The sequence below is a fragment of the Calidris pugnax genome, unplaced genomic scaffold (assembly GCF_001431845.1).
Source record: "Calidris pugnax isolate Ruff unplaced genomic scaffold, ASM143184v1 scaffold17, whole genome shotgun sequence".
Lineage (NCBI taxonomy): Eukaryota > Metazoa > Chordata > Aves > Charadriiformes > Scolopacidae > Calidris > Calidris pugnax.
The window spans coordinates 6,671,492-6,696,082 of record NW_015090794.1 but is presented as its reverse complement, the minus strand read 5'-3'; the positions used below and the strand labels follow the sequence as shown (position 1 = coordinate 6,696,082).

At 41.1% G+C, this 24,591-nt stretch overlaps 2 protein-coding genes across 7 annotated transcripts in view; both read right to left on the bottom strand.

Moving 5' to 3' along the window:
- Nucleotides 1–11,772, bottom strand: part of MYH11 (myosin, heavy chain 11, smooth muscle) — a 62,157-nt gene extending 50,385 nt beyond the window's left edge. For all 4 annotated transcript variants that reach the window (XM_014936511.1, XM_014936509.1, XM_014936510.1 and 1 more), the window contains exons 1-2: nucleotides 11,645–11,772; nucleotides 3,624–3,982 (exon numbers count right to left, since the gene is read on the bottom strand). In XM_014936511.1, coding sequence (XP_014791997.1) covers nucleotides 3,624–3,965 — 342 coding nt within the window. In that variant the 5' untranslated portion in view covers nucleotides 3,966–3,982; nucleotides 11,645–11,772. The remainder of the gene's footprint in view (nucleotides 1–3,623; nucleotides 3,983–11,644) is intronic.
- Nucleotides 11,773–17,418: 5,646 nt separating this feature from the next.
- On the bottom strand, nucleotides 17,419–24,336 carry FOPNL (FGFR1OP N-terminal like). 3 transcript variants are annotated; one of them, XM_014936146.1, is made up of 5 exons: nucleotides 24,252–24,316; nucleotides 23,397–23,594; nucleotides 22,105–22,189; nucleotides 21,145–21,287; nucleotides 17,419–17,875 (listed from the first exon to the last, which is right to left on the bottom strand). In XM_014936146.1, the coding sequence occupies exons 1-5, from the start codon at nucleotides 24,277–24,279 to the stop codon at nucleotides 17,799–17,801; spliced, it is 531 nt and encodes a 176-aa protein (XP_014791632.1). In that variant the 5' UTR covers nucleotides 24,280–24,316; the 3' UTR covers nucleotides 17,419–17,798. The 3 variants fall into 3 exon arrangements, with proteins under 3 accessions (XP_014791632.1, XP_014791633.1, XP_014791634.1); XM_014936147.1 differs by having other exon boundaries at nucleotides 21,145–21,284; XM_014936148.1 differs by lacking the exon at nucleotides 21,145–21,287 and having other exon boundaries at nucleotides 24,252–24,336.
- Between the last annotated feature and the right edge of the window lie 255 nt (nucleotides 24,337–24,591).

Below are 24,591 nucleotides of genomic sequence, written 5' to 3'. Positions count from 1 at the left end.
TGCTTTGTGGTGTGCAGCTGCTGCCATGGCTTAATCTCAGGGCTGCGTCCGAGGATGGCTCAAGCTGCCCTGGTTCCCCCATAGGAAGCACTGCAGCGCGGGACTGTACAATGGCATCTGGGAAGCTTGGCTCTGGGCACAGGGATTTCCCTTTCCTGACCATAATAGGAAATGCCACAACACGGCCTCGGCACAGCCTGAGCGCTTTATATGGTATTGAGCAAACACGATGAGAGCATCTAGCAGCCTCTAGCAGTGAAGAGCAGGTTGGGAGCTCCAGGCTGGGCAGAAGAACATCTGGGGTGCTCTGGGTGGTGATGAGAACCTCTCCTACCGTTACAGGTTGTGACTGCATTTCCATGGTCTCGAGTCAGATAACAAGAAAATCAAGATCGAGATCTTTGCCAGCTCTCAGTATCCCCAAGCTAAAACTTTTGATATGGAAGGTAGATAATTACTGTGCTGGTTTTTCATTGGTGCTGGAGGTCAGAATGAAACTATGCTAATTGTGTCAAAATGAACTTCAGTGCTGCAGGGTCAATACACTTGAAAAGTGGTAGTTTTTTAATCCTAGAATGACTATCAGGGCCTATAAGGAAAGGATAGCGAGGCCTTTTTTTTCAGTACAAATAGATTTATTGTAGGCAGTCAACTAATCATCCCTAACCCTGAGACTTGCAGGCATTTGCCTAACTGGTGACATGCAGGGCTCTGCACACCCAGGCGTACAGTAACGTACCTTTGAAGAACTTAACTTTGACAAGAAGCAGGTTAGAAAGGCAGGGCAAAAGCCTGAGCTGGAGAAGTTTAGGAATCCCCATTCCTAACTGGAGTGTGACTGACCATCTCTCACCTTGGGAAAGTTGACCAAGACCTCTTGGTTGCACTGATTGTAGTTATCTGTAGTTATCTAGGTATCTGCTTTGCAAGGATTTTGGGAAAACCAATTAAGGTATGTGATATTTTGAAGATAAGTGAGCCAGCTGGTTAAGCATGTGATTGAAAGTGGTGGCTTTGAAGTTGTGATGCTTTAAATCGTTCTCCCTGGGGCTTGGTCTGCTCAGAGAGGAGGACCCATGGCCATATCTCTCCCTAAAGGGTCTGGAAACAGAGAGTGGTTTGAGGGATCTTAGGGAGAGTGTCCATAGGAATGTTCATCTTGTGCATCCCTTGGACAGTCACTGCCGATAGATATTTAAGAGAGATTGGCCAAAGACACACAGCTTCGCTGTAAATGCCTAAGTTTTGGCAGAGGAATCCCACCTCTGGTTCCAATAGACACAAATAGTTTTCTGTATATAAGAAAGCATTTTGCACTGTTAGGTGAAGACTCAAGTGGTAGTGCCTATGGATAAAGGCACAAGAAACTTGATTCTACTCTCAAATCCACTGAAGTTGCATTGGTATTTTATTGATGTTTATATAATCATTTTGGTCCAACTTGTGTGTGGACAAGGCAGATTCTGTTTGTTCTGAGCAATATGAAACATGAGTTAGTAGCAATGCACTTCTGGCCCCTATTTCTTAATTATCTGTGGCGAAGAAAAAGGCCAAGGTGTTTTTCCAGTGTACAGAATTTCTGCACTGAACCTTTAATCTAATAATATTTAATATAAATGCAAGGGACAGATTACTTTTTAGATACTTTTTTTTTTTTTTCTCCTCAGGTAGGTTGACTTTTTTCTTTAGCAGAATTTGGGATCCTCCTTTGTGTCACTGATCCTCTGGAGGGGAAAATGTTACGGTCATATTTTCTTTGTATGTGTGGGACTCCAAGGGAGGCAATGTAGGCGCATGGCAAAGCCGGGAGATGGTTATTTACAATTAGGTTTGCAAGTGGATGAGAACAAAACTTCAAATTCTGTTTAGATGCCCCCTATTTACTTGTTTTTTTTAAAGGCATAAGGGCATTGAGTATTGCAGCCCTGTGTAAGACTGGACCATTTTAAGCAGTTGTTGGCTACTGAAAATGCTAATAATTTGTTGTAATACAAATCAAAATAATTTCTTTATAACTGTTAATTTACCACCATCTTAAAACACCATCTTAAAATCTAGTCTCTTGAAAAAGGAAGCTCCATTTCAAATACACTTCCATTTTTGTCTCCACTGAAAGTTATTTAATCTCTAATTGCATTATCCACTTCTTGAAATTAATTTCCTCTTCCTGTATAAAGTGAAAGTTCCACAAAAAAATCCACAAAGTAAACATGTAGGGAATCCTGGAACATCTATGCAGAACGCTGCTGAGAACAAAGGGAAATAAACCCCACACATTTTATCCCACTAATCTTATAGTAATTAATTTTAGACCTCGCAACAATGCAGAACTTTTTCAGACAAATTCCATTTTAGTAATTAATACTGTATGTTCTGGTATGATGGCACATAGGTCCATATGTTCACCTGCAAACTTAAAATCCGATGAACTCAAACACTGAAAAGATGAAAAGTCTAGCTTCTTTGATGATGTGCATTTTAGTGCATTCCTGAAAATTGTTGAGCTTAGCTCTTTTAAGTTATGCATAACAATTAAATAGTTCCTTTGTTGTACTGTATATAACCATCTTATTTTCTGCTTAATTTCCTACTTCCCAATTTAGCATTCCTCATATTAGTAATGACACCTCTAATCCTGCTTCTAAAACCTCGTTACTTAAGTCCTGCACTTCCTTTCACTCATCAGTGGTCAGTCATGCAAGTAAAACTTTCAGAGGTTGAAACTGTAGATGACTTTTCTGCAGCACAGTGTAGGGGTCCTCCATGTAAAATCAAAGATTACGGCTAAGTTCCATGGAATTTTTCTGGGCTTTCTTACTGTGCAGCTTGCTTAGTATTGATGCAATAGATTACAGGGCTATTAATGTCAAAATAGGCTTGTGTTCATACACTTGTGTAGACTGGAGGAGAGGATAATCTTGGCCATAATTCACATGAACACAGAGGATTATTATTAGCATTATAATTTGTCCAGGTTTGTCTTCTCTGTAAATTGATCAACAAGGGGGGAAAAAAATGTTAGTGGATGCATGACTTTGGTTCAGTAACACACTGGAGCATGTGAGCACTCTCACTTGAATTCCAGTGGATTTATTAATTTATTCAAACATAAGGTTTTACTCAAACACCCACCAAAGCAGAACTTGTCAGCTGCCTTTCAGGGGGAGTTTTGCCTGGGAAAAGACTGCATGATTTGGCTTTTCCCTGTGTTCTTTTTGCAGTTACTGGAAACTTGTTTGGGTTTACCTTGAGGTAATTTAAAAGTCCCTGATGATTGATTTATTTATTTCAAAGCAGCAGGTCTGAGGTTTTGCTCAGCTATCAGAGAGTACTTTTCAAGGCAATAATATCCTTCCAGAATCAGCAAGCTTTGGGGAAGAAACATTTGTGTGTCTTAATTTAGTTAAGTAAAGATGCAATTATTAAAGAAGCAGGAGAGTCATGGGGAATAAAGTGAACTAAATACACTTTTGGTTTGTGATGCGATCACTGAGGGGTGAGTATTTGCATGACAGTGTTACATGCAAGGACTATATCCCTGATAGTGGGTGGGATCCACCTCATTTGTGATGGGACATGGTAGCATGCAACAGGAAATGCCATGTGTGTTTGATTCTACTTACATAAATTAAACCTGAGAAGTATCTCTCCCTTAGATTGTGCAGCACTGAAGCTTCATTGAGGCAAGTCAGCTCTGCCATGTCCTCCACTTTGGAGAACTTCGGAGGGTTCATCTTCTGGATGTCATCCTTGCTCAGTGTCACCTTCTTCCCATTTTCTGCCAGTTCAACTGTCACCTCATCCCCTTTCTCTTCCTTGATACTTGCTGCTTCAAATCCATGTTTCTCTGATGGAATCCAAACCAGTTTCTTTGCTGACCAGTCAGCTTGGGCAAGTGGGTTGTTAATGAAGTTTTTGTCCACAAAAAGGAATTTCTCATCATCGCTCAGAGATTTTTGAGCCATTTTGACTCAGTAGACACCTGTTGAGGAAGAAAAATAATCTACTTTAGAAGGAGGCAAATGGTGGAGATGTTCCAGGCAAAACACATATGTCAAATCCACCATGCAGTAGATCCAAAGCACTATTGGCCCTGTGTCATATCTCTTGTTTCCATGCAGATAGTGTTGGGTGCCAGTTTAGATACCTTGGAGCATCTGTGTTGGGATTCTGATTCCTTTGTTACTGTGTCTGAAATAATCTAAATCAAAAACTTCTTGGCACTAAAACAAATGAGGAAACCTGGGCCTATTACTTAATTTTCTTTATGTTGTACTGATGATCAGAGAGAAAAGGCATAGCTAATGTCTGTGCAATGAGACTGTCAGGACTGCACCAAGACTACCAGCTGAACAGCTTCCTGCAGCCTGATCTCTTGCCCATCATGAAGGTAATCGAATTCAGATAAATAAAAAAAAATTTTCATCACCCAAATACTGTTTGGTGCATACTGAAATAGCAGTGCAATAATGAAATAATTAGCCCCAGGCTGTATTCTAGAAAGGATAGAAACAAACTTGCAAAGGACTATTTTCAATTGCTCTAATACCATTTAATTTGGAGAAGAATAAGATTAGGAGAAGGCGAAAAGGAAAAAAAAAAAAAACCACAATAAAAAATTGTTATCAATACTGCTGGTGAAGTAATTTAGAGTTATCCCTTTTCCATGCTTCAGACTGTGGGAGCTAATAATTAATGAAGGGTAAATGTCCACCACATGAGAAAGAGAAGAAATAAAACAAGCCAGGAAATGGCATCGTCTATTAGATACTCTTAACCACGGTGCTCAAACTGGGAGGATGATGCAGTTGCATGTGGATAAAACAGCATCATGCAGTTGTGCGGAAAAAAAAAAAAAACCACAATAAAAAATTGTTATCAATACTGCTGGTGAAGTAATTTAGAGTTATCCCTTTTCCATGCTTCAGACTGTGGGAGCTAATAATTAATGAAGGGTAAATGTCCACCACATGAGAAAGAGAAGAAATAAAACAAGCCAGGAAATGTCTATTAGATACTCTTAACCACGGTGCTCAAACTGGGAGGATGATGCAGTTGCATGTGGATAAAACAGCATCATGCAGTTGTGCTTGGATAAAGCAGAAGGATGCATCTGCTCCATAGGTGAGAGGTGGGAGGGTTTTGTCTGCTTTGCACCATGTTTGAGAGGAGGCGGCAGCTTCTTTCCTGCTCTGGCCACTGGAGGTTGGGATGTACCTGCAAGAGCTTTGCTGATAACACTGGAGCTTTCCTAGGTGGTCTGCTCTGTACTATGGGGCACACAGCCCTAAGTGAGGAAAACACAGGGCTTCTTGTGGTTTGCTACAGGGCAGGAAAAAAGTGGTGCTAATCAGGAAACCTGTCATGGAATGGAGCAGAGAGGGGAGCTGGGGAGGAGCCACAGGGAAGAGTGTGTGCCCAAGAAAAACATCTCCGGGAGACAGAGCCTGTTTCATTTCCTTATTGAGACTGAATTTAATATTTACAGCATTCAAACAAACATGAATCGTGAGGGAGTTTGGAGAACTGACTACTAAAGATGTCAGCAATCAACCCATAAGCAGAACGATATTTGTAAAGGCCAAGCTCTGTGGTATGTAGCCAAATGGACACCCTGTGCTCTGGGAGTATCAGAGGTTGGTTTCCAAATATTTGTCCCTGAAGCCTTCCCACAGATTAATGTTTTTTTGCAAGGCCAGACTGTGTGAGGGGTCTGAGAGAGAAGCATGGATCATGCAGAAGGTGACACAGAGCTTACAAACAAAACCAGGATTTTAGAGGCGCCTAAGAGGGTTAGATGATATCCCACTGAAATTCAGTGGAAATTAGATGCCCAGCTTCTTAAACTCCCTCGGCAATTCTCTAAGCTGAAAAAGAAGAGCAGCTCTCCTCTAAACATGCTCATTCTAGAGCCACCAGCCTTGCTTGGAAAACCTCAACAGGGGAAGTCACCCAGGTCATCCCCGCACCTGCGGTGTGGGTGAACAGGAGGGAGACCCCATCAGCCTGGCTCTGTGCATGGCTGTGGCCTGTGCACAGTGTTCCCCACCATGGAGTCTCTGAGGGAGCTCTGTAGGATGTGGCCCTTCGCTCGCTCCCAGGGGATTCTTGGAAGAGAGCTCCGAGAGGAAACTATTTGACCTCTGTGTGGATTAAGGCAGAAAATGTTCCCTCGTTGCCAAGAGGGCTGGTAGAGCTGCACAGTTCCAATAATGGAGATGGTATTCTCTCCAGCTGAGCTTTCCAGCTGGCGGCCGCGGGGTTGCAGCCAGCTGAAGAGGGGAGCGACGGGAGCGCTGCCCCATTGCCAGGGCTGTGGCTCCAGGAGCAGGAGGCTCGGGGAGCATCAGGAGCCTCCTGTGGCCTCTCTCCTCCCACTGCCATAGCAATGGGCAAGGCATGTCCTCTGCCCCACTGCCCCAGCAGCATGGGAGGAACTGCTGTGGCAATGGAGTGGGAGGATTTCAGTCCATCCGAGGCCCAGAAGAGCCAGCTATCTGGTCATCCTGAAGCATCAGAAAGGTTGGATCATGCCACCCGTAGCTAAATGCCAAGTGACAGCACATTCAAGTCAATAGGCATCTGATATTACTGTCAGAAACACTGAAAATTAGACTGAACTGTGGAGCAGAGTTTTCACAGAGTCAAGTCCTGCTGCTTTGAGGCTGCCCACAAACAATGATGGTGGAAATCAAGCTGCTGAATCATCCTGACCATCTGCCTCAAAAACCCAACTGAAGATAAAACTGTTGGCCTGCTATAAAGCATGTCATCAGTGGGACAACCCAAAAGTTCTTCATTGTTTTTGTGCCCAAGGACCAAGGGAAAGTTCCTCTCCTTGTTGCATGACGAGTCAAAAACATCTTCCACAGATTACAGCATGAAGAGAGAGCTGGTCTGTCTATATTCTACTACATTCTCCTACTGCTTCCTGCACATAAAACTTTCTGTGCCTTGATATATAAATTCAGTCTTTTTGAAAGCAAGATGAGGTTGGAAAGTATAAGAGGTAACAAGAACTGTAGAGCTTGAAAATACAAGATTTTATCCTCTAGATCTAAGCACTATGTTTGACTAGTTTAAACATGGTAAGAATAGACCCCCTACAAGAAATAGTCTCAGCTGGATCTAACTCCTCTGAAACACAATGAGGAGAAAACACAGATTTGTGTAAAAAGAACTTTTCATGACTAATCCTCTAGAATCTGAAGATAAAGTTTGAGTAGCAGCCGAGTACCAATGTGCTAAAAAAGGAAATGCAGTTATGAAGTGTGGATTAAAGAATACTAATAGTTTAATAGATTAATGAATATTAATTAATGTGTATTAATAGCAAAGGACGGTTTCTGAATGGAAAGGGTAGAAGATAAGTTCCACAAGCTCAACTAGATTTGTCCTGGTGAGGTGCTGTGTGCTAAACTAATGAGCTGATGAAGCTTTCTGATGAGTATTTGGCAGTAAACCTTCTGGTCTGTCTCTGATCAAGACTCAACTGCACTGGTCCAGCATATGATTGATGTTGGGTAAATGGGCCAAGGGAAAAGATTAATCGCTGCCCTGAGAAGGCAAAATTTACCACTTAGCCAGTTCCTGGGTTTCTTTTGTAGGGCTGGCTCAGAGGAACGGAGACCGGTATCTTATCTGTGCAAGAGGTGGTAAGAGGTTCACATATATTCTTTTAGGTAGATGGTAGCCCAAATCACCTACAAGAATAAATACTTTAAAACTCAGAGTTGAGCTATCCTGATGGGGGGAGGAAGGTAAGGGAGGAAAAGCAATCACAAAGATACCATTGATATGAAGTTTCTTGCCATAGAAATGTGCCATATTACACCAAAGTGGATCCATATGTTATACCTCTCTAAAGCCCAAATGTGCATGTACACGTGGGCATGCATGCTTCCACAGCTTGCTTTCTATTCCTCCTCCTGCTGTCCCACTGCAATATATCCCGCTGATCTTCGCTGTCCTTTCCCGTATCATCTCAGTGACAGAAGTTAAATGCTGTCTTATAATCAGTTTATCCTGAGTATATTATTCCAAGGATAAAGTATAAATATCTCCAGGAAGTGCACTTTAATTAAAAGGTTGTTGGCCGAGCAGAACTGCCTCCTGGGTCAGAGCTCAGAGGGACTGCTTTTCTTCTAATGAGAAGATAAAGGACACTTCTCCCTTCCTCTGCAGGATGTGCATGTCAGTATAAAAGCTTATCACAGCCATACAGGGAATAATTATTAGAACAGAGGAACACATAACCAAATATGTGAATTATTTTCAGAAACCAAGTCCTGCTCTTATAAGTGGTTTCGGATGGAAGAGTGTAGCAGTAACCTGCTGCTTGACTTAAGCTGCGTTTCTTGGGCTACAGTTCTTGACTGTGTTCTTTCCAGGTTGCTTATCTTTTACTTTTTCAGTATTTAACTGAATTACCCAACTAATCATTGCTTGAAAAAACAGAAAAAATAGGGATGAATCCTCATCTTGTGATCTGGTTGGGAATTGGTTCCCCAGCACAGTTAGCTTTGTTAGGAGCACTGCTACTGATCCCTCCTGGACTTTCATCTCTCCCCACTGGTCTCTGGGACCACCCCTCAAACTCTTCCTCTCATCGTAGACGTGTTCATCTGAACATGGAGGTATCATTAGCACTAGTTCATGGTTGTTCAACCATGGAGGAGGGGAAGTCTGTATTTTAAGAAAGAACGCTTTCAGTAACTTCACAGGACTGTTCAGTGTCGGTTGGTTTGATTTTTGGTTTGGGGTTGGGCATTTTTTTTTTTTAATATATTTTAATATGTTCTCCATCTTTAATCAAATTGTCTGTAAGTGCCTTGGTCTCCTATCAGGTTTTCTCACCTCTACTAATGCAAGTTACTACATAACTCTGATTAAACACTTGATAGCTCTTTTAATACTCCAAAGAAATTCACCTGGGTTATTACCTCTGTTATAAACTGTAAAAATTAGAAAAGAAGGAAAAAAACACAACTTAAATTGCATCATGTGGGGATAGATTCCCTTTATCTAGAAAATACCAGCTATTTCAAATACCCCCAAATGTTATTCTATTAAGTATATCAGATTCTGCAATTGCCGAGCAGAACTGCCTCCTGGGTCAGAGCTCAGAGGGACTGCTTTTCTTCTAATGAGAAGATAAAGGACACTTCTCCCTTCCTCTGCAGGATGTGCATGTCAGTATAAAAGCTTATCACAGCCATACAGGGAATAATTATTAGAACAGAGGAACACATAACCAAATATGTGAATTATTTTCAGAAACCAAGTCCTGCTCTTATAAGTGGTTTCGGATGGAAGAGTGTAGCAGTAACCTGCTGCTTGACTTAAGCTGCGTTTCTTGGGCTACAGTTCTTGACTGTGTTCTTTCCAGGTTGCTTATCTTTTACTTTTTCAGTATTTAACTGAATTACCCAACTAATCATTGCTTGAAAAAACAGAAAAAATAGGGATGAATCCTCATCTTGTGATCTGGTTGGGAATTGGTTCCCCAGCACAGTTAGCTTTGTTAGGAGCACTGCTACTGATCCCTCCTGGACTTTCATCTCTCCCCACTGGTCTCTGGGACCACCCCTCAAACTCTTCCTCTCATCGTAGACGTGTTCATCTGAACATGGAGGTATCATTAGCACTAGTTCATGGTTGTTCAACCATGGAGGAGGGGAAGTCTGTATTTTAAGAAAGAACGCTTTCAGTAACTTCACAGGACTGTTCAGTGTCGGTTGGTTTGATTTTTGGTTTGGGGTTGGGCATTTTTTTTTTTTAATATATTTTAATATGTTCTCCATCTTTAATCAAATTGTCTGTAAGTGCCTTGGTCTCCTATCAGGTTTTCTCACCTCTACTAATGCAAGTTACTACATAACTCTGATTAAACACTTGATAGCTCTTTTAATACTCCAAAGAAATTCACCTGGGTTATTACCTCTGTTATAAACTGTAAAAATTAGAAAAGAAGGAAAAAAACACAACTTAAATTGCATCATGTGGGGATAGATTCCCTTTATCTAGAAAATACCAGCTATTTCAAATACCCCCAAATGTTATTCTATTAAGTATATCAGATTCTGCAATTAGAATTCATAAATAATGCGTATTTTAACTGGACTTTGCACAAGTTGGAAAGCTATCTCTAACTCTTGGCTTCATCTAAAATTAACATACTTAAGAGAAAAGCCAAAAGATTTGCAACTAATAAGTCTCAGTGAATTATAAAGCGTTGGGATCCTCTGCATACATCTATGCATGCTACCATATATGGCGATGTTCTTCTCAATACTAGCTGTTCCACAAAAATGTAATGATAACAAATTCAAAACAAATACCTTTTAGGGACTAGCGTGTCAATTGCAAATGAGATAATAAAAATCATTGTTTACATCTAAGCGAATACAGCCAGAAGAGTAGTATCATGTACTAAATTAAAGTGACTACTTAATCAAGCTCTCTGGAGGTTCATTGTTTTAGCCTCTGTGTTAGTGGCTTGAGGGAACTGTGAACTTTGGGAGTTCGGCAGGTCAGTGTGTGCAAAGAGTGAAAGAGAAGGTGGGCTTCTTAAATAAGTGCATTTTAGAAAAGATTTTATTGGGAGTTAAGTATTAGATGATAATGACAAACATTCTCATTTTCCTTATATTTAAAATATTTCACATAGCTTCTTAATTATGAACACACATACACCTCTCAAATACATATCAACATTTATATATGTGGACATAGACACATACATATCTATATGTGTGTGTGTATGAAAGAAGCAAGTGAACTTCTGGGATAACACTGAAGCTGCTTTCTATACTGCCATCTACTGTCTTCTTAATTTACTCAGTATTTTGTTAAAGCTAGAAGTTTGTTACTGCATTTCACTTTAAAGGAAAAAGGCATATCACGTTTTAAATTAGTCAAATTAGTGTAGTTCAGTGAATTATCAGATTAGTTTTGCTTAAACTTTATTCCCAGCATATTAAAACACACACATATGTAATGCTAAGGCATTTATGAAAAAATGTTTCCATTCCTTCTTCTAGTTTTTAAGCTTTTTCCCTGTTTTAAAGTACAAGTAACCGACAAGTTAATTATGTTACTTGGTTATACTTTCTTTAAACAGCATGGGAAGTGCAGTAAGTTCCTTTATTAGTAGTGAAAAAGTAGAAATAATTAAAGAAGATCAGCTGCTCAAGCTACTAGGTTTCTTCCTCACTGAATGCACGAGTGATGCTTAATTGCAGCAGGTACCTGCCACCACCCGGCAGCACCCAGCGCCCTGTGGGCTGCGCTGCCGCTGGCTCGCGGCATAACCCGTGCTCTGCAGCCAGCGTCCTTAAGGGATAGCAGTGTTAGAAGTGACTGAGGAACGAGCTAAAACATCTGTACACAGTCCCGAATGTGCATGATCTCTCATGCATTTTAAACAGAACCCGATCAGTAATTCACAAATCAGGATAACCCATTTGAGCGTATCTGATAGGTCTGTTCCTATTTCTAATTCGTACACGCTACCTGCAGGTTAATTCACTGAAAGTGTTTGCAAAGTAGCATAGTAGTTAGCTTGCCAAACTGCTCCATCCCAAAGCGTGGCCAGCCCCCAGCCCCATCCCCAGCAGGGCTCTCTGGCCCCCGTGGTACTCACAGGCGTCCAATTAGGGGAGCAGAGAGTGAATTGGAGAGTCGGGAACCTGTACAGCCACCAGCCGGGACAGTCCAAGTCCTCACTGCCTTTGCAGCCTCCCTATATAGAGGAGGAGAATCTTGTCAGTGGGGAGGGGCCCTGGTAACCACCTCCTGCTGGAAAATCCTCTCAATACCTGCATTAAAACAGACAGCCTTGAGCCAAGGACCTCATTGCCAGCAGGGCCTGACCCCAGGCTGCTCCCCCTGGCCCAAGCCACTCTTTAGGGAAGTGGCCTAGTTCTGGCTTTCAGAAAGGCATGAAAAGGCTGCTCCTAACCCAAAATGGGTGCCCCTAACTCATGAATTCAGAAGTTTTTCTTTTTCCTAGGAAGAAACTGTTTGGCCAAGCAAATGGACCTTTAACTCTTTCCTGCCTTGGCAGCATCCTCACTCCTGGTGACCCCCCTGCCTAGAAGAAGGACAAAGCATAGGTCATGGTCCTGCATTGTACAGGAGGTTTTCCCACCCACTATTGGTGCATTTTCTCGGAGCTACGACAAGTCTCTGAGTTTAGGGGTTGCTTGGGAGAGAAGAGTTTTTCCTAACACAGCAGGGGTGCGTGGGTGGAGGTTGCTCTGGGTCTCCATGTGTTTATGCAACATTTGGAGCCTGGGGCTGGTTTAAGCCTCCTTTGCCCCTGGGGAGCAGGAGGGTTGTTTCCCACCTCCCCAGCGGATTTGCTGAAGTTTCTTTTGCGATCTGATGCACAGCTCAATTCCTGAGAAAGGGCTGTAAATACTTTTTCATATATAAGAAATACCTCCCTCTGTCCATAAAAGGAAGAAGAGAAGTGATAAATAGCCGAGGGGGAAAAGTCCCCAGGACACAGTGGAAAGAACAGGCAGCAGCACCGTGCACTGGGGGGGAGAGGAGGACAGGGCCCTGGGAGCCAGACCTGCAGGGGTTAGGGAGTGATCTGGTCCTCGTCAAACCTTCCTCTCACCCCCCAAACCTTGAATCCCCAGCTGTCCCCCCTCCTTCCCCTGCTAGTAGCCAACAGCCTTGTGCAGTAGGACCTGTGGATGGAGACATCCCAAAAAGGGAAAGCTAGGATCCTCTAGGAATTCCCATCGACGTGCCAAATACAAAATACCGAAACAACCCCCTCTCAGCAACGGACTAAATATGGTGTATACCCAAAGGATCAGAGCACAGTCCTGGCTGAAATAATTTCTCTTGACATCAACAGCCCTGTCCTCTCTGGAAAATAAACCCTCCTGGGGAAGATGGATGAGGTTCATATTAGTCTTGGCATCCAAAAAAAATACCTATGAGGGGAGGCTGGGCTGAAAATCTCTGCTATCACTTGGTCAAAGTACCAGGGCTTGCAGGTCTGATGGACCTATAGCCCCTCTTTCTCGCTCTGGCCAGCGGTGAACAAATTTGAGTAAACCAGGAGAGAGGGGAAGAGCATCAGGTTTTTTTCCCTGCAACATTTCAGGAATATCAAGCATGGACTCATGTTCAGGCCTCGGCTGGAGAAGACCAGATTTGCCAACACAGTCGCATGGTCCCAGTGGTTGCTGCCCCACCTTCCAGATGGAGGGTCAGTGTCTGCCGAGGTGTGGGGCTGCCCGCGGCCGTGCAGAGCCCTCCCAGCACCCGCACGGCAGCAGTGTCATATCAGGCTCGTGCACGTGTGACCGTGTTGGAGCAAAGCCAGGGGAAATGATAGCCAGGACATAAATCCAAGAAAGTTGCCCTTGTTAGCAGGAAGTTCCTCTCAGGGTAATTACCCTATTTTATTTTTTCCTGCAGTTTCTCGGTTGCAAGCTTACCTTTTAAATAGGAATTTAATGAACATAAAATAACGAAATGCAAGGGGATCCTCTGAAAAATATGATCATTTTAACATTCATCAAAGTTCTTCTAAGAAGTTCCTTTCAAACCCATGCAGCTGTTTCACAAACCAGACACATTTTAATAGTAGCTTAAAAAGGAGTGGAAATTATTCCGGCTGGTTTGCAAACCGCTGCATGTGCACATGCAGGCTTGCTGCCCGAGTAGTGTGTTTAACAGAGGTGGTGGTGGAGGGTGATATATGATGTGACATTAAATGGAGCTGGAAAGTCTTAAAAAAAAAAAATACTACTGCTGGGACTGAAACAGTTGCTCTCTCGAGCTGTGTGGGGTAGGAACTGATAAGTGTAAGCGTGGCTTCCAGCCTTCACTTAAAAGTTAACATAAGAATATACTAATGTAATAGCCTGGTTGGATTTTCCTAAATGTTGTGGTATTTTTTTAAACCAGAGCTGCCTCAAAATGGAAGCTGTGGATTCCCAGTGGACGATGTCTTTGTGACAACAACTAAGCTTTATTTAACCCCCCCGATTTGTTTATTTGTTTTAATTACTTTTCTAGAAAAATAAAGTATTGAGCAGCCTGCCCTTAAAATATCTCCTTGCTGAATTTGCACTGTAAATATTGTACTTGGTGGGGGGGAACGAAGAGGACTCAAGTAGGAAAGAAATGAACTTTCAGCTGCCTTACCACAGTGTAACCTGAATGGAACGGAGGGGGGGAAAGAAAAAGCATGGATGGTGATGTTAGTTTGTTAAATAACATGTGTCAGGTAAGCAATTTTTTTTGTTTAAAAATATTTTTACCTAAGCTTACCAACCGTGTTTCCCTAAGGACAGGGGTACCCCTGCGTAACCATGTGTGTTGAGCTCTGCTATTCCAACAGGAGGGACAGTTTGTGTCCAAACTAGAACAATTAATCAAGAGGGGAGTCTGACGAGGTGAAATAGTCACCAACTGCTTAATGTTAAGCTTTGTGATTAATGCTGGCTGCAGGTCAAGGGATGTGTGTGAAGCACACAGGTCAGTTCTGAATCAGTTGGACACCGGCTGCTACTGAAAGGGTGTCTTTGCAAGTGCGAACAAATATTTTGGGGTTTCTTTTCCTAAACATAATCACCCCATGACAATCACTCCTCCGGAAAACTGATCAACTGACACCGAGATTCGGCTTGATACAAAGGGTGCTCAGGAAGGAAAGCGTAACCGACTCCTTGGAGCGTGTTGATAAAGCTTAGAAAATAAAAATCCCCCTATGCATGAGAGAAACTAATACCCCTGAAAAAGCACTGATGCTGTAGAGTCTATAAACATACTTTCCTCTGATTCTAGGGGAGAGCAAAAATTTGGTTTAAAAGAATTTTTTTTTAAACTTGTGGGTTAAGTTCTTCCAAAGTGCTTTCCAGATCTGATATCGACACCAAACTGGCTCCTTGTCACCTTCACTTGTGATATCATGCTTAGACAAAGAACAGCCTCTTCTAAAGTAATTCCCTCCGTAACAGTCTCAGTTACAGCATTCCATCTCCAGTAATATTCAGAAATGCATCTTGCTCATTAACCCCCCAAACTTCTACATGCTTTTATCTTTTTTCTTTTTTCATTGTTGTGTCAGTAGAAATAATTAGGGCAGTTAATGCAAGACATCAGTGTCTGTAATTAAGCTAGACGGAGCTTCTTAAATTATTTGAGAAAATAATTTTTGTGCGTGCTCACTTAGGTGGCAGTTCTGTCTAAAACCTGAACCTGTGACTCTAGGGCTGTGAATTATTTTCATCTAAATACTGACCTTGCTTAGCTTAAACTTTTAAGGAACGGTATTTTTTTTTTTTTTTTTGAAAGTGCAACCATTTTGTACAGACTTTGCAATTCCTCTTCACCTGGTAACAAGCAAGGCAGCCTGACGTTCATCGGGCTCGCTCCATGGCTGCATCTTGAAAGACACTCTCATGTTCCATGTGCTGTCAGGATAAACACTAGACCATTAATAATGTGATTAGACCAGTATATTTTCATAGACATTTCAGAGCTTTGTTGTACAAATAAATATCACTGGAAATACTTTAATTTGATTTTAATTTGCTTGTAAAATGACTATACTTTGAAACAAGAGATTGTCCCAAACCCCCAAATCTGTACTGTGAGGGTATTAGAGAATTCGATGAAATGCAGGCTGTACCGAGAGCGAAGGGGCCAGCTCCCACCCACCCTCCCAGCGCAGGATCCTGGCACAGAGCTGAAGCTGCAGTTCCCAAAGAAAATACTTCTGAGATTCCCTCTGTCTTAAATGGATTTCTACTGATTTCAGACGCACACTTTTACCTCGAAGCTCAGTGAAACACACCCTTATAACAGCCTCTGCTTTCGTGGCTGTGCAGAGTGTGAGCCTGCCAAGCTGTGTCCTCAGGAAAAGCGCAAGTGCTAAACTTCCCTTTGCCCTCTTCCACCAGAACAAAAACTATTTAATTTCTACCACTGAAAATCTGTTTCCGAAGGAGATCTGTGGCACCTGGGCAGCTTCTGTGGGATCTGTGTCAGAAAGACAGAAAGCAGACGCAATGGTTTTGGATACACTGGAAGATTTGCATAGCATGCAAGGTTAGAGCTTGTTTCCCAGAGCCTTTTTCCCTGCCCTTGAAAAGACAATTTGGATTCCAAATATATTTAACAATTTGGCCCACTGGTTTATGGAGAAACCAAACTCAAAACTTTAACCTCTGGAAAACCAAAGGAAAAAATTCAGAGATTTCTGCCTCTAGAGCAATCATATCTGCATTGTTCAAGAGCTCATTTTTGCAACTTTCCATAGAGGCACTTTCAGTTCATTCCAAAATTAAGGTAATTTGCAATTAATTAGAAGACAAAGAAAGTGAGAGAAAGATCAGTGATGTTTGCATTGATGTGGCAGGAAAGACTCTACTAATGAGGCAGAATCCCAGGGTGGTAGTTTTTACAGGGCTGGCTCCAGCCAAGCAGTTGGACCCAAGGGTGGTGGAAGGACAGAGCAGGCAGTGAGGGCACACAGTCAATTATAATTGATGCTAAGCTACAATGGATTTGATTGAGGTATATTAGCAAACACGTGTCCTTCCCTCCTGGAAACAGTCCTAAGATACTCATAAATCAGCAAACAGGAAGCTGGCAGCATTGCCAGTCACACGAAGGGGATGAGCTCACTGCTGAGGCTTCAAAGGGATAAATGCAACTTCCCCTTCCAACCCATAACTGTTTTCTGCAGTCTGACATTAGAGTAGAGGCTGATTATCAAATTAAAAAATTACCCGTAATGCTAACTAGGTCAAATCAAGATTAAGGGAAAACTTTGCAGTCTTTACATTCACAAACTTCACCTTCTCTTCCTTTTATTTTTTCCCCACTGACTGTACCACCTATCTAACAATTATGATTTTTAGGAACGCAACCCTAAAAATTTATTTATACAAAAGTCCTCAGTCCTGCTGGAAACATTGACATCTATACATTTTGTTAAAATGAGTAAAATAGCTAACCTGTTATTTTTTGATGTACCCCTCTAAGTTTAGCTTTTAAAATAAATTACCAGTTCAAAACATGTAAATACCTCAGCTAAAAAAAAGTTCTGGGAATCAGTAATCTATTATCAACTTTATTTTCAGCTTTGCCTGACTTTGAGCTTCATGTCGTTTGGGAAAAAAACCAGTTGTTCTTCCCCTCCCATATACTCAGTGTTACACCGTACAATTTATAGCAACTCCAGATGGAAAAGACTTACCCTCACTTGTTTGTTGGCATGAAGATAAATATAATCCTGACTTCCGGAGAATTAAAAACAACTATTCCTCCAAATTTTCTATTCAAATTTATTTTCCCATACTTCTCCGAAAGTAGGATCTTCTTCTTAAGGAAGAACGATTAAAATGCTCAGTTTGAATGATTTCAAAATGCCACACAGAATAAAGCTGAAAAATTTTATTCAAAAAACCCAGGGAAGTCACACAAAGACATAATAAAGTGCAGAAATAAGTTATTTGATAATTTTTTATAAAGTAAACCCAGTATTTTCAGGCCCAATTCTAGCCACAGGCTTCACTAACCTGACTTCATGGAATCACAGACTTCATACAGAGTTTTGTTCCTATCAGCACTGGAGCAAGGGAGCCTTTGCTAATGTTCTTCTTCATTGACAGTAAGTACGACCCTGTCATCCTGTCTCATGGGTAGATCTAACAAGCTGAAGTGGTCCCACTGGACATACTGGGGAAATTTATGCAAATAAGAATTTCCTAAATCAACTCTTACAGAACTTTACATGAGAAATTAGTACATGAAAGGTATCATCTGTTTATACTTTGTAAAACAAGGGGCTCTTCGATGCTCGTGCCAGCCATCCTTCCTGGTTCTGGAATTCTATCTGAAAATGAAACACAGACACAAATATTCTCATGCCTCTGGAGATCCAAAGGTGTGTTATTTTTCTGCTATTATCAACCTTGATACAGAATATCATCAGAGGAAACTCGGGAAATTTTACAAATATATTTTCCCATGCAACTGCATGAGATAAGAGCTTTACGTTGCTAAAGATTACATTTCAGACAACTTCAACTCAGCTATAGTGAATGAATTAACAGAAACACCAGATTGCCCACATTTTATCAGGATTCCCAGTCCGTGTACTGGTTTATTGGAATATCCATTCATTCAACCAAACAAGCAAGACAGTTTCTAGTAAGAAGAGCAAGTTAGATGTTAAATATGAGACTTGGAGGATTGAGTTTATGAATGAACTTGATTACCTTAATATGCAGCCTAATTAAAATAGCTAGAAAATTAGTATTTTAAACCCACTGCCTTTAGGTCTTCACTGACATAGTCCACAAACACATGCATGAAATTATTTCAGATGATAGTTACTTAAAGATTAAAAGCCTTAAAGCTGCTATATTTTTGCATATTTCAAAAAGCAATGTGCTGTCATGTTTTATGATTAATCCCCAGTTTTGTACCTAACTCTAAACAATAAATCCCCATGTGAAATTACACTGGAGTCAGCAGGGCAAGGTGACCCTGCACAGAGTCAACTTCGGAACTAAGCTACAAAGTTATACTTTAAAAAAAAATATTCTATACACTGAATTTGAAAATTGATAAATTTCTGATCAGAATAATTCTTTTCTAAAAAAGATAATTTATAGTAATTTTGGTATTGAAATTTTATTTCTTCAGCCCCCCCTTCTGGCAGAAGGGAAACAACATTGCCTCAATCAATTAACCGTTAAGAAAAGATGTTCAGTAGTTCTCTCATGCTTTTTAGATGTCAATAACACCTCGTGCCTTATATTTTTCAAATTTTTGGACAAAAAAAATAGTTGATAGTACCGAATTCTCACAGCAGACAGTGAAGCAGACTCTTTGAAGGAAAAGACTGGACCAAAGATCCCTTTCACTCTGTATCTTGGGCCATATTAACTGTAGCTAGCTAAAAAGCAGACCAGAACGGGAAAATGAGACTGCGCAGCGTTCTATAGAGAGCAATGAACTCAGAGCTTAAGCTTCTGCAGTCAATGGGATGTGAATTATGTCCTCAGAAAAGGCTTATGCCCATATACAGAACTGCCAGCTGAAAAGTTAAGAACTTTCTATAGAAATGAGGTAAGTTAGAACAGATGAGAAGCAGAGATATGCCCACTATTTAATATATTTTGCTGAGAATTTAGGTTAAATTCTTGTATTAAATTGCCAGTACAATGAGACTGTCTCTAGCTGAACCCATTCCAGATTTTTAGTAGTATAATGGAGTAAAATTTGGTCAGTTTAACTTTTAGGGAAATGGTGAAGTGATTTGGTAGATGACATTTCTGATACTGAGAATTGGGATATTAATATTTTCTGGTCTTTACCAGCAACTGCAGAGCAGTAAATCTGTTTCTGAAAGCATAAATGGTGTGACAGATATTTTACCATGTACAAATTAGAATAGCACAGCTGTCCAATTTAAATGACTTTTCTATTTTTAACACCATTAATAGAATAAAGTTAAATAATTAGGTTTTTCCCCTCCCCTCTAGTAACTAACAAGCAGCTACCGCAAGGTAACAGGAGCTTCACAGTACCTTGGACTGTTGAGAAATTATATAAATTTGGCTGTCTGCAATATTTAAAAATATCTGCTTTATAAATAAAATACATTCCCCTATAAGAAAGTTCTACCACTGATACATTGGAAGGCCAGTCAAGCGCTTCCAAGGGCAATCAGGTTTGTATGCTATTCCATAGCATCCTGGCAGAGAGAGGCAGGCCTGAGAGTCGGTGTACGTTAATGTGATGGTGCAACACCCCCCCCAAGCTTTTAGGCCTCTTGGTACCTGGCATGATTTCCTCCCACCTGGGCCACATGGACCAGAACGATACATAATGGTCTCACATGAAAGAAAGAAAAGGTGGAGAGCAACAGACTAGAACACTGCAGCAGCCCCTTAAGAGTACCTGGTCCTGCTGTTTGAAAGTAATAACTGTAATCTATCACTCTTGACAACATATGGCCACAGAAGGGGAAATACCAGGACCCCAAGACCTAGAAAGTTCTGGGCTTGTGTAACCAGTGGAAAGTACTGGAGTATTTCATTGTCCGAGCTGGGCTGGAGCAGAAAAGTACCCGATGAAAGACAATTATCTCAGATCTTATAAGTAGCAATTCTAGTAAGACCCTTGGAGCTCTTCTGTATCACAGTGGGCTGTGGCCAGTATCTCCCTTGAGTTGGGACACTGCTCAGGCAGACATCTCGACAATTAGAAGGCCAGGGCAAGTCAGCCCCCTGAGTCCCAATTATCGCCTGTTGAGGAATGCTGATGCATTATATTTACTCGAAACTTGAGAAAAGGGAAATTTTTAACTAGCATCTCTTTCATCCACCTCTCTGCTTAAATGTTTATGATATATACGTTAGCTTTATGGATGTGGATATTCTCCCATTTGTCTGTGCACATGTAGGAGTTAAAAGGGGTACCCGCTGGCTCATTAAGAGTCGTGCAATACCAAGGGATCTTTGATCTTAGCGGTTATAGACTGCGGCGTGTGTGTGTGTGTGTGCACACACATATGCTTTCCTTGTATGTACGTGCATTAGTTTGAGATCTGTGCTTTTGCTCACATGTCTATGTACTGATTTGGGATACCTTATAGTAAGTATGAATCTTGTCATCTTTGAATCTGTATTTAAGTTGCTATTCACTTATTTTCTTAAATAACTTTGTAAATCTATAAATTGGTAAATGATTAAGTGCTGCTAAAATTCAACCTCTTGAACTACCTCAAATCATTAACAAATTTTGAATCACTACTAAATCATAACCTTGTCAAATATTTCCCTTGGCAACAGGTGGTCACTTAAAGAAAGGCACATATATGGGTGGGTTTAGAAATCATGGGTGGGTCTTTCTTGAGTTGGATATTGTAGGACCCTTCTTAAATGAATACATGAGCAACAGGTATGGTCAGGTCACATAGCTTAATCACATTTTTGAGGTATAAACCCTGTTCTGCTGAAAAATTTTTCTTACAGAAGAGGTATGAGCTCACATGTCCAACTGCATGTTTATATTGTTATAAGCATATATATCATATAGAAAATCTAGTCACAAATAAAACTTCTGCAAAAATGACCCTCTACCCACACCCACCTTTTTGATTTCTGTCAGTAGGTGGTTTGCCAAGGTTCTGCTTTGGATAATTCAGCAGAGATACTTTTGAAAGGCTATTCTGGGTGCTTTCTTCTTTACCACCGTGTAAGAAATGAGAGAGAATTCCGTACAAGAGAGGTCTGCTTAAGAGAGAAATGGCAAAAGCAGTCTTTGAAATACTGAGCATTAAAGAATCATCCTTTCCTCAGAACTTCTGAGATATTAATGCTTACTTCTAGAATATGTACAGATGTCTTTAGAGTCATTTTTAAAAATGCATTATGCCATATGTCATTATATAAATAAGCCCAGATCTAAGCCCACCCTGAACACCAACACACTCCTAAAAAGCTCACACTGAGAGACACTCTCAACTAAGCTCCAGATCCCCTGTAGGTGAAGAACTGGAGCGTGCTTAGCACAAGAACACAGATGCGTATTCTCACTCCTGCAGTACGAAGGATCAGACTTTGGTGGGCTGCACATCCCAAATTTGATTCTTCCTAAGCACCTGACAAATTCTGACAGCACAAGCTACAGAGAACACTGAATGTGTTTAAACCTGCTTCGCTACCCTAGGTCATTAATGCAGTTGTATCGGAGCACTTTGAATTTATATCTCATCTCAAAGTACAATAATCTTTTTATTGCTCTACAAAGCAACTCACTGATATGCAAAAAGTGTATCTGTTTCCCACTTCTGACTGCAGGGAAGACTGCACTGGTAAGAGTCTATGTGGAGAATGTTACAGAGTTGGCAGAATTAAATGTTAGTTTTGAGTACGTTTGAAAAAGGCCCTATGTTTGTCATCGTGAGTTTGAATCCAGCGTGTGAGAGCAGGGATGTCAGCTAGTCACATTTCAACTAGTGAGAACATGTGTATGTGATTTATAATAACACTAAAGAGAAAAATATATATGCAAAACAGAACATAATGTGCATTCCAAAATCACTCTTACACTGATTTTCCATTTGCATCTTCAATTATGTTCAGCTCTTTGGCAAGAAACTGTCTATCCAAAGGCACTTCAGGCTGGCCGGATTCTGGAAAAAGAGAATTCCACAAAATTCTTAAGGCTGGTAATAGAAACATCACCAATTAACTTTTAAAGACTGCTCAGGAGACTTCAAAAAAGAATGAAGCACACACCTCTCTTTTAGACTATTAATATCTAACAGTATATTGTAATTACAGGGAACTCAAATGTTAGTGTGTCATACTCATATAACATACAATAGCATATTACAATTTTTATCTTAGCTCTAAAGGAATCTAAGAAAAAGATTAAAGAAGTCTTACAATATAAATTCATCAGGCAAACTTTCTCTAAAGAAGTACTGTTATCAAATGAATTCCAAACATTACTGTCTCCATTCCCTCTTGTTGAGATGAACCTTTGAGCCGCAACTTTAATAGTGAAATATATCAAATTATTAAATAGCAAATATAACTACTGTGTCTAAATTCAATCACAGAACTTCAAATTTCAAATACAAGTTAGCAATTGCTGCAAAAGTACATAACTGCTGTACCATATAAATTAAGGCTACTATTTAGAAGTTCCAGTCTAAACAGCTCTCAAATAATGGTATTTTAGCACAGCCAGTAATAATAATACTTAACTGCAGTTGTATTATATGGACCTTTTGTTATTTGAGCTAAGGACATTTAACCATCCAAAGTACAGAACTTCATTTTTGTTAGTTAAGCTGAGAACATCTAACCACATTTCTGATAGTCTGTAGTCATGAGTTGCCAGAACTGCTGTAATTCAGACTGTCAACTACTTTATGTACGCATTAGTTATTTAAATTACTCCTCAAAGCATTTTTGTTCATTTGTAGGATTTGTATTTTTTTATTTTACCCAAATGCTAATGAGAAAAGAAAATGTGATATATGCTTTAATACTGTTGTTAGCCATCTTCTAAAACAGACATTTCGAGAAAGGTATTTTGATTTTGCAGGCTGCTATCAAGTTTTCTTGTTCTTGCATCAACTGCTCTGTCAAAGCATTTACCTCAAGCATAAGGAACAAAGGGTAAGTTTTCTTGAAAACTAACGGTATGATACTGCTTAATGCTCCAAGTAAAGCTGTGGAGAGAGTGTTCGTATCTTATTTATTTCCAAGGGAAGCTAAGATTGTGCAGCCTGGTCCCACCTATTAATTTCACAGTATCAGCAGAATTACTCAACCAAACTGTAAATGTCTATTAATATAGTGATGACAACAAAGATTCAGCCGCAATACCTGCAATTAAAACAGATGCCGCGTATTTATATTTGTTATATTCCAGGTATTCACGAATTAGTTCGTTGATTAAGAGATTTTCACGAGACAGTGGTGGCCGTGGTTCACTTTGGTCATCCAGTGCATTAAAAACTTCAGCTCTGATCCTTGCTTTTATCTCTCCAAGAGCACCTCTTTTTTCCAGCGTGTCCCTTAAAACTATTACCATAAAAAACCTTTGTTAATATAAAGTCAAACGTATTCAAGCAGCATTTATCAGCCACAATATTCATATATATGTATTTTGATATATTTGGTGAAATAAAGATAGCTGCATTAAAAACTTCAGCTCTGATCCTTGCTTTTATCTCTCCAAGAGCACCTCTTTTTTCCAGCGTGTCCCTTAAAACTATTACCATAAAAAACCTTTGTTAATATAAAGTCAAACGTATTCAAGCAGCATTTATCAGCCACAATATTCATATATATGTATTTTGATATATTTGGTGAAATAAAGATGCGCATATGCAAGTAGGTATTACATCATTAGGAACGCTACAGATAAAAAATTCAGCCGTCAAAGAAGTCACGATTATGTATTTTTTAGTAGTAAATACACATTCTAGCCATTTCAGAAGTGGGATGTTGCTGGGCTAAGACAAATGACAGGGCCGGAGGGCTTGTGTGGTCTTTCCTCCTCACCCCGCCCGGTGTGAGGAGCCGGCGGCCCCCATTAGCGCCGGGGCCGACTACTAGGCCCAACCGGCGACGGGTTGCATAAGGAAAGGCCAGCTGCCTGCCCTTTCGGTGATCCGAGGCGCCTCCGCCTCCTCTCGGGGCTCCCCACCCTCCCCGGCACCCCTCCACTTCATCAACCTGCTTTCAGCTCCGCTATCGTCGCCATCGCCTCAACGGCTGAGCCAAAGACCCGGATGAGACACCCCGGCGGCGGCAGGCGGACGCTGCGCAGGCGCAGTGCTGGAGGGGGCGGTGCCGCCGCTGGCCGGCGCTGTCCCATTGGCTGGAGCGCGCCTCCAGGCACACTCCAGCCAATGGGACAGCGCCGGCCAGCGGCGCGTGCAATTCGAGCCGGGCACGGCGCGCTCCCCGCGGCTCGCGGGCGGGGTCGCGCGCTCCCTGAGGCGGAGCGCCGGGCCTGAGGGACCGGGGTCTCCCCGCCCGGTGAGCGGAGGCCCCGGGGGTGGTTCCCTTCTGC

Bases quoted from the DNA above. Each gene is read 5' to 3' on its own strand.
- FOPNL (XM_014936146.1), bottom strand. From the start codon at position 24,279: ATGGCGACGATAGCGGAGCTGAAAGCAG. The intron at 21,288-22,104 runs GTAAGAGTGATT...TTCTCTCTTAAG, and splicing joins GATGCAAATGGAAAATCAGT to CAGACCTCTCTTGTACGGAA. The intron at 17,876-21,144 runs GTGGGTGTGGGT...TTTCATTTTCAG, and splicing joins TACTGACAGAAATCAAAAAG to ATAGAATTCCAGAACCAGGA.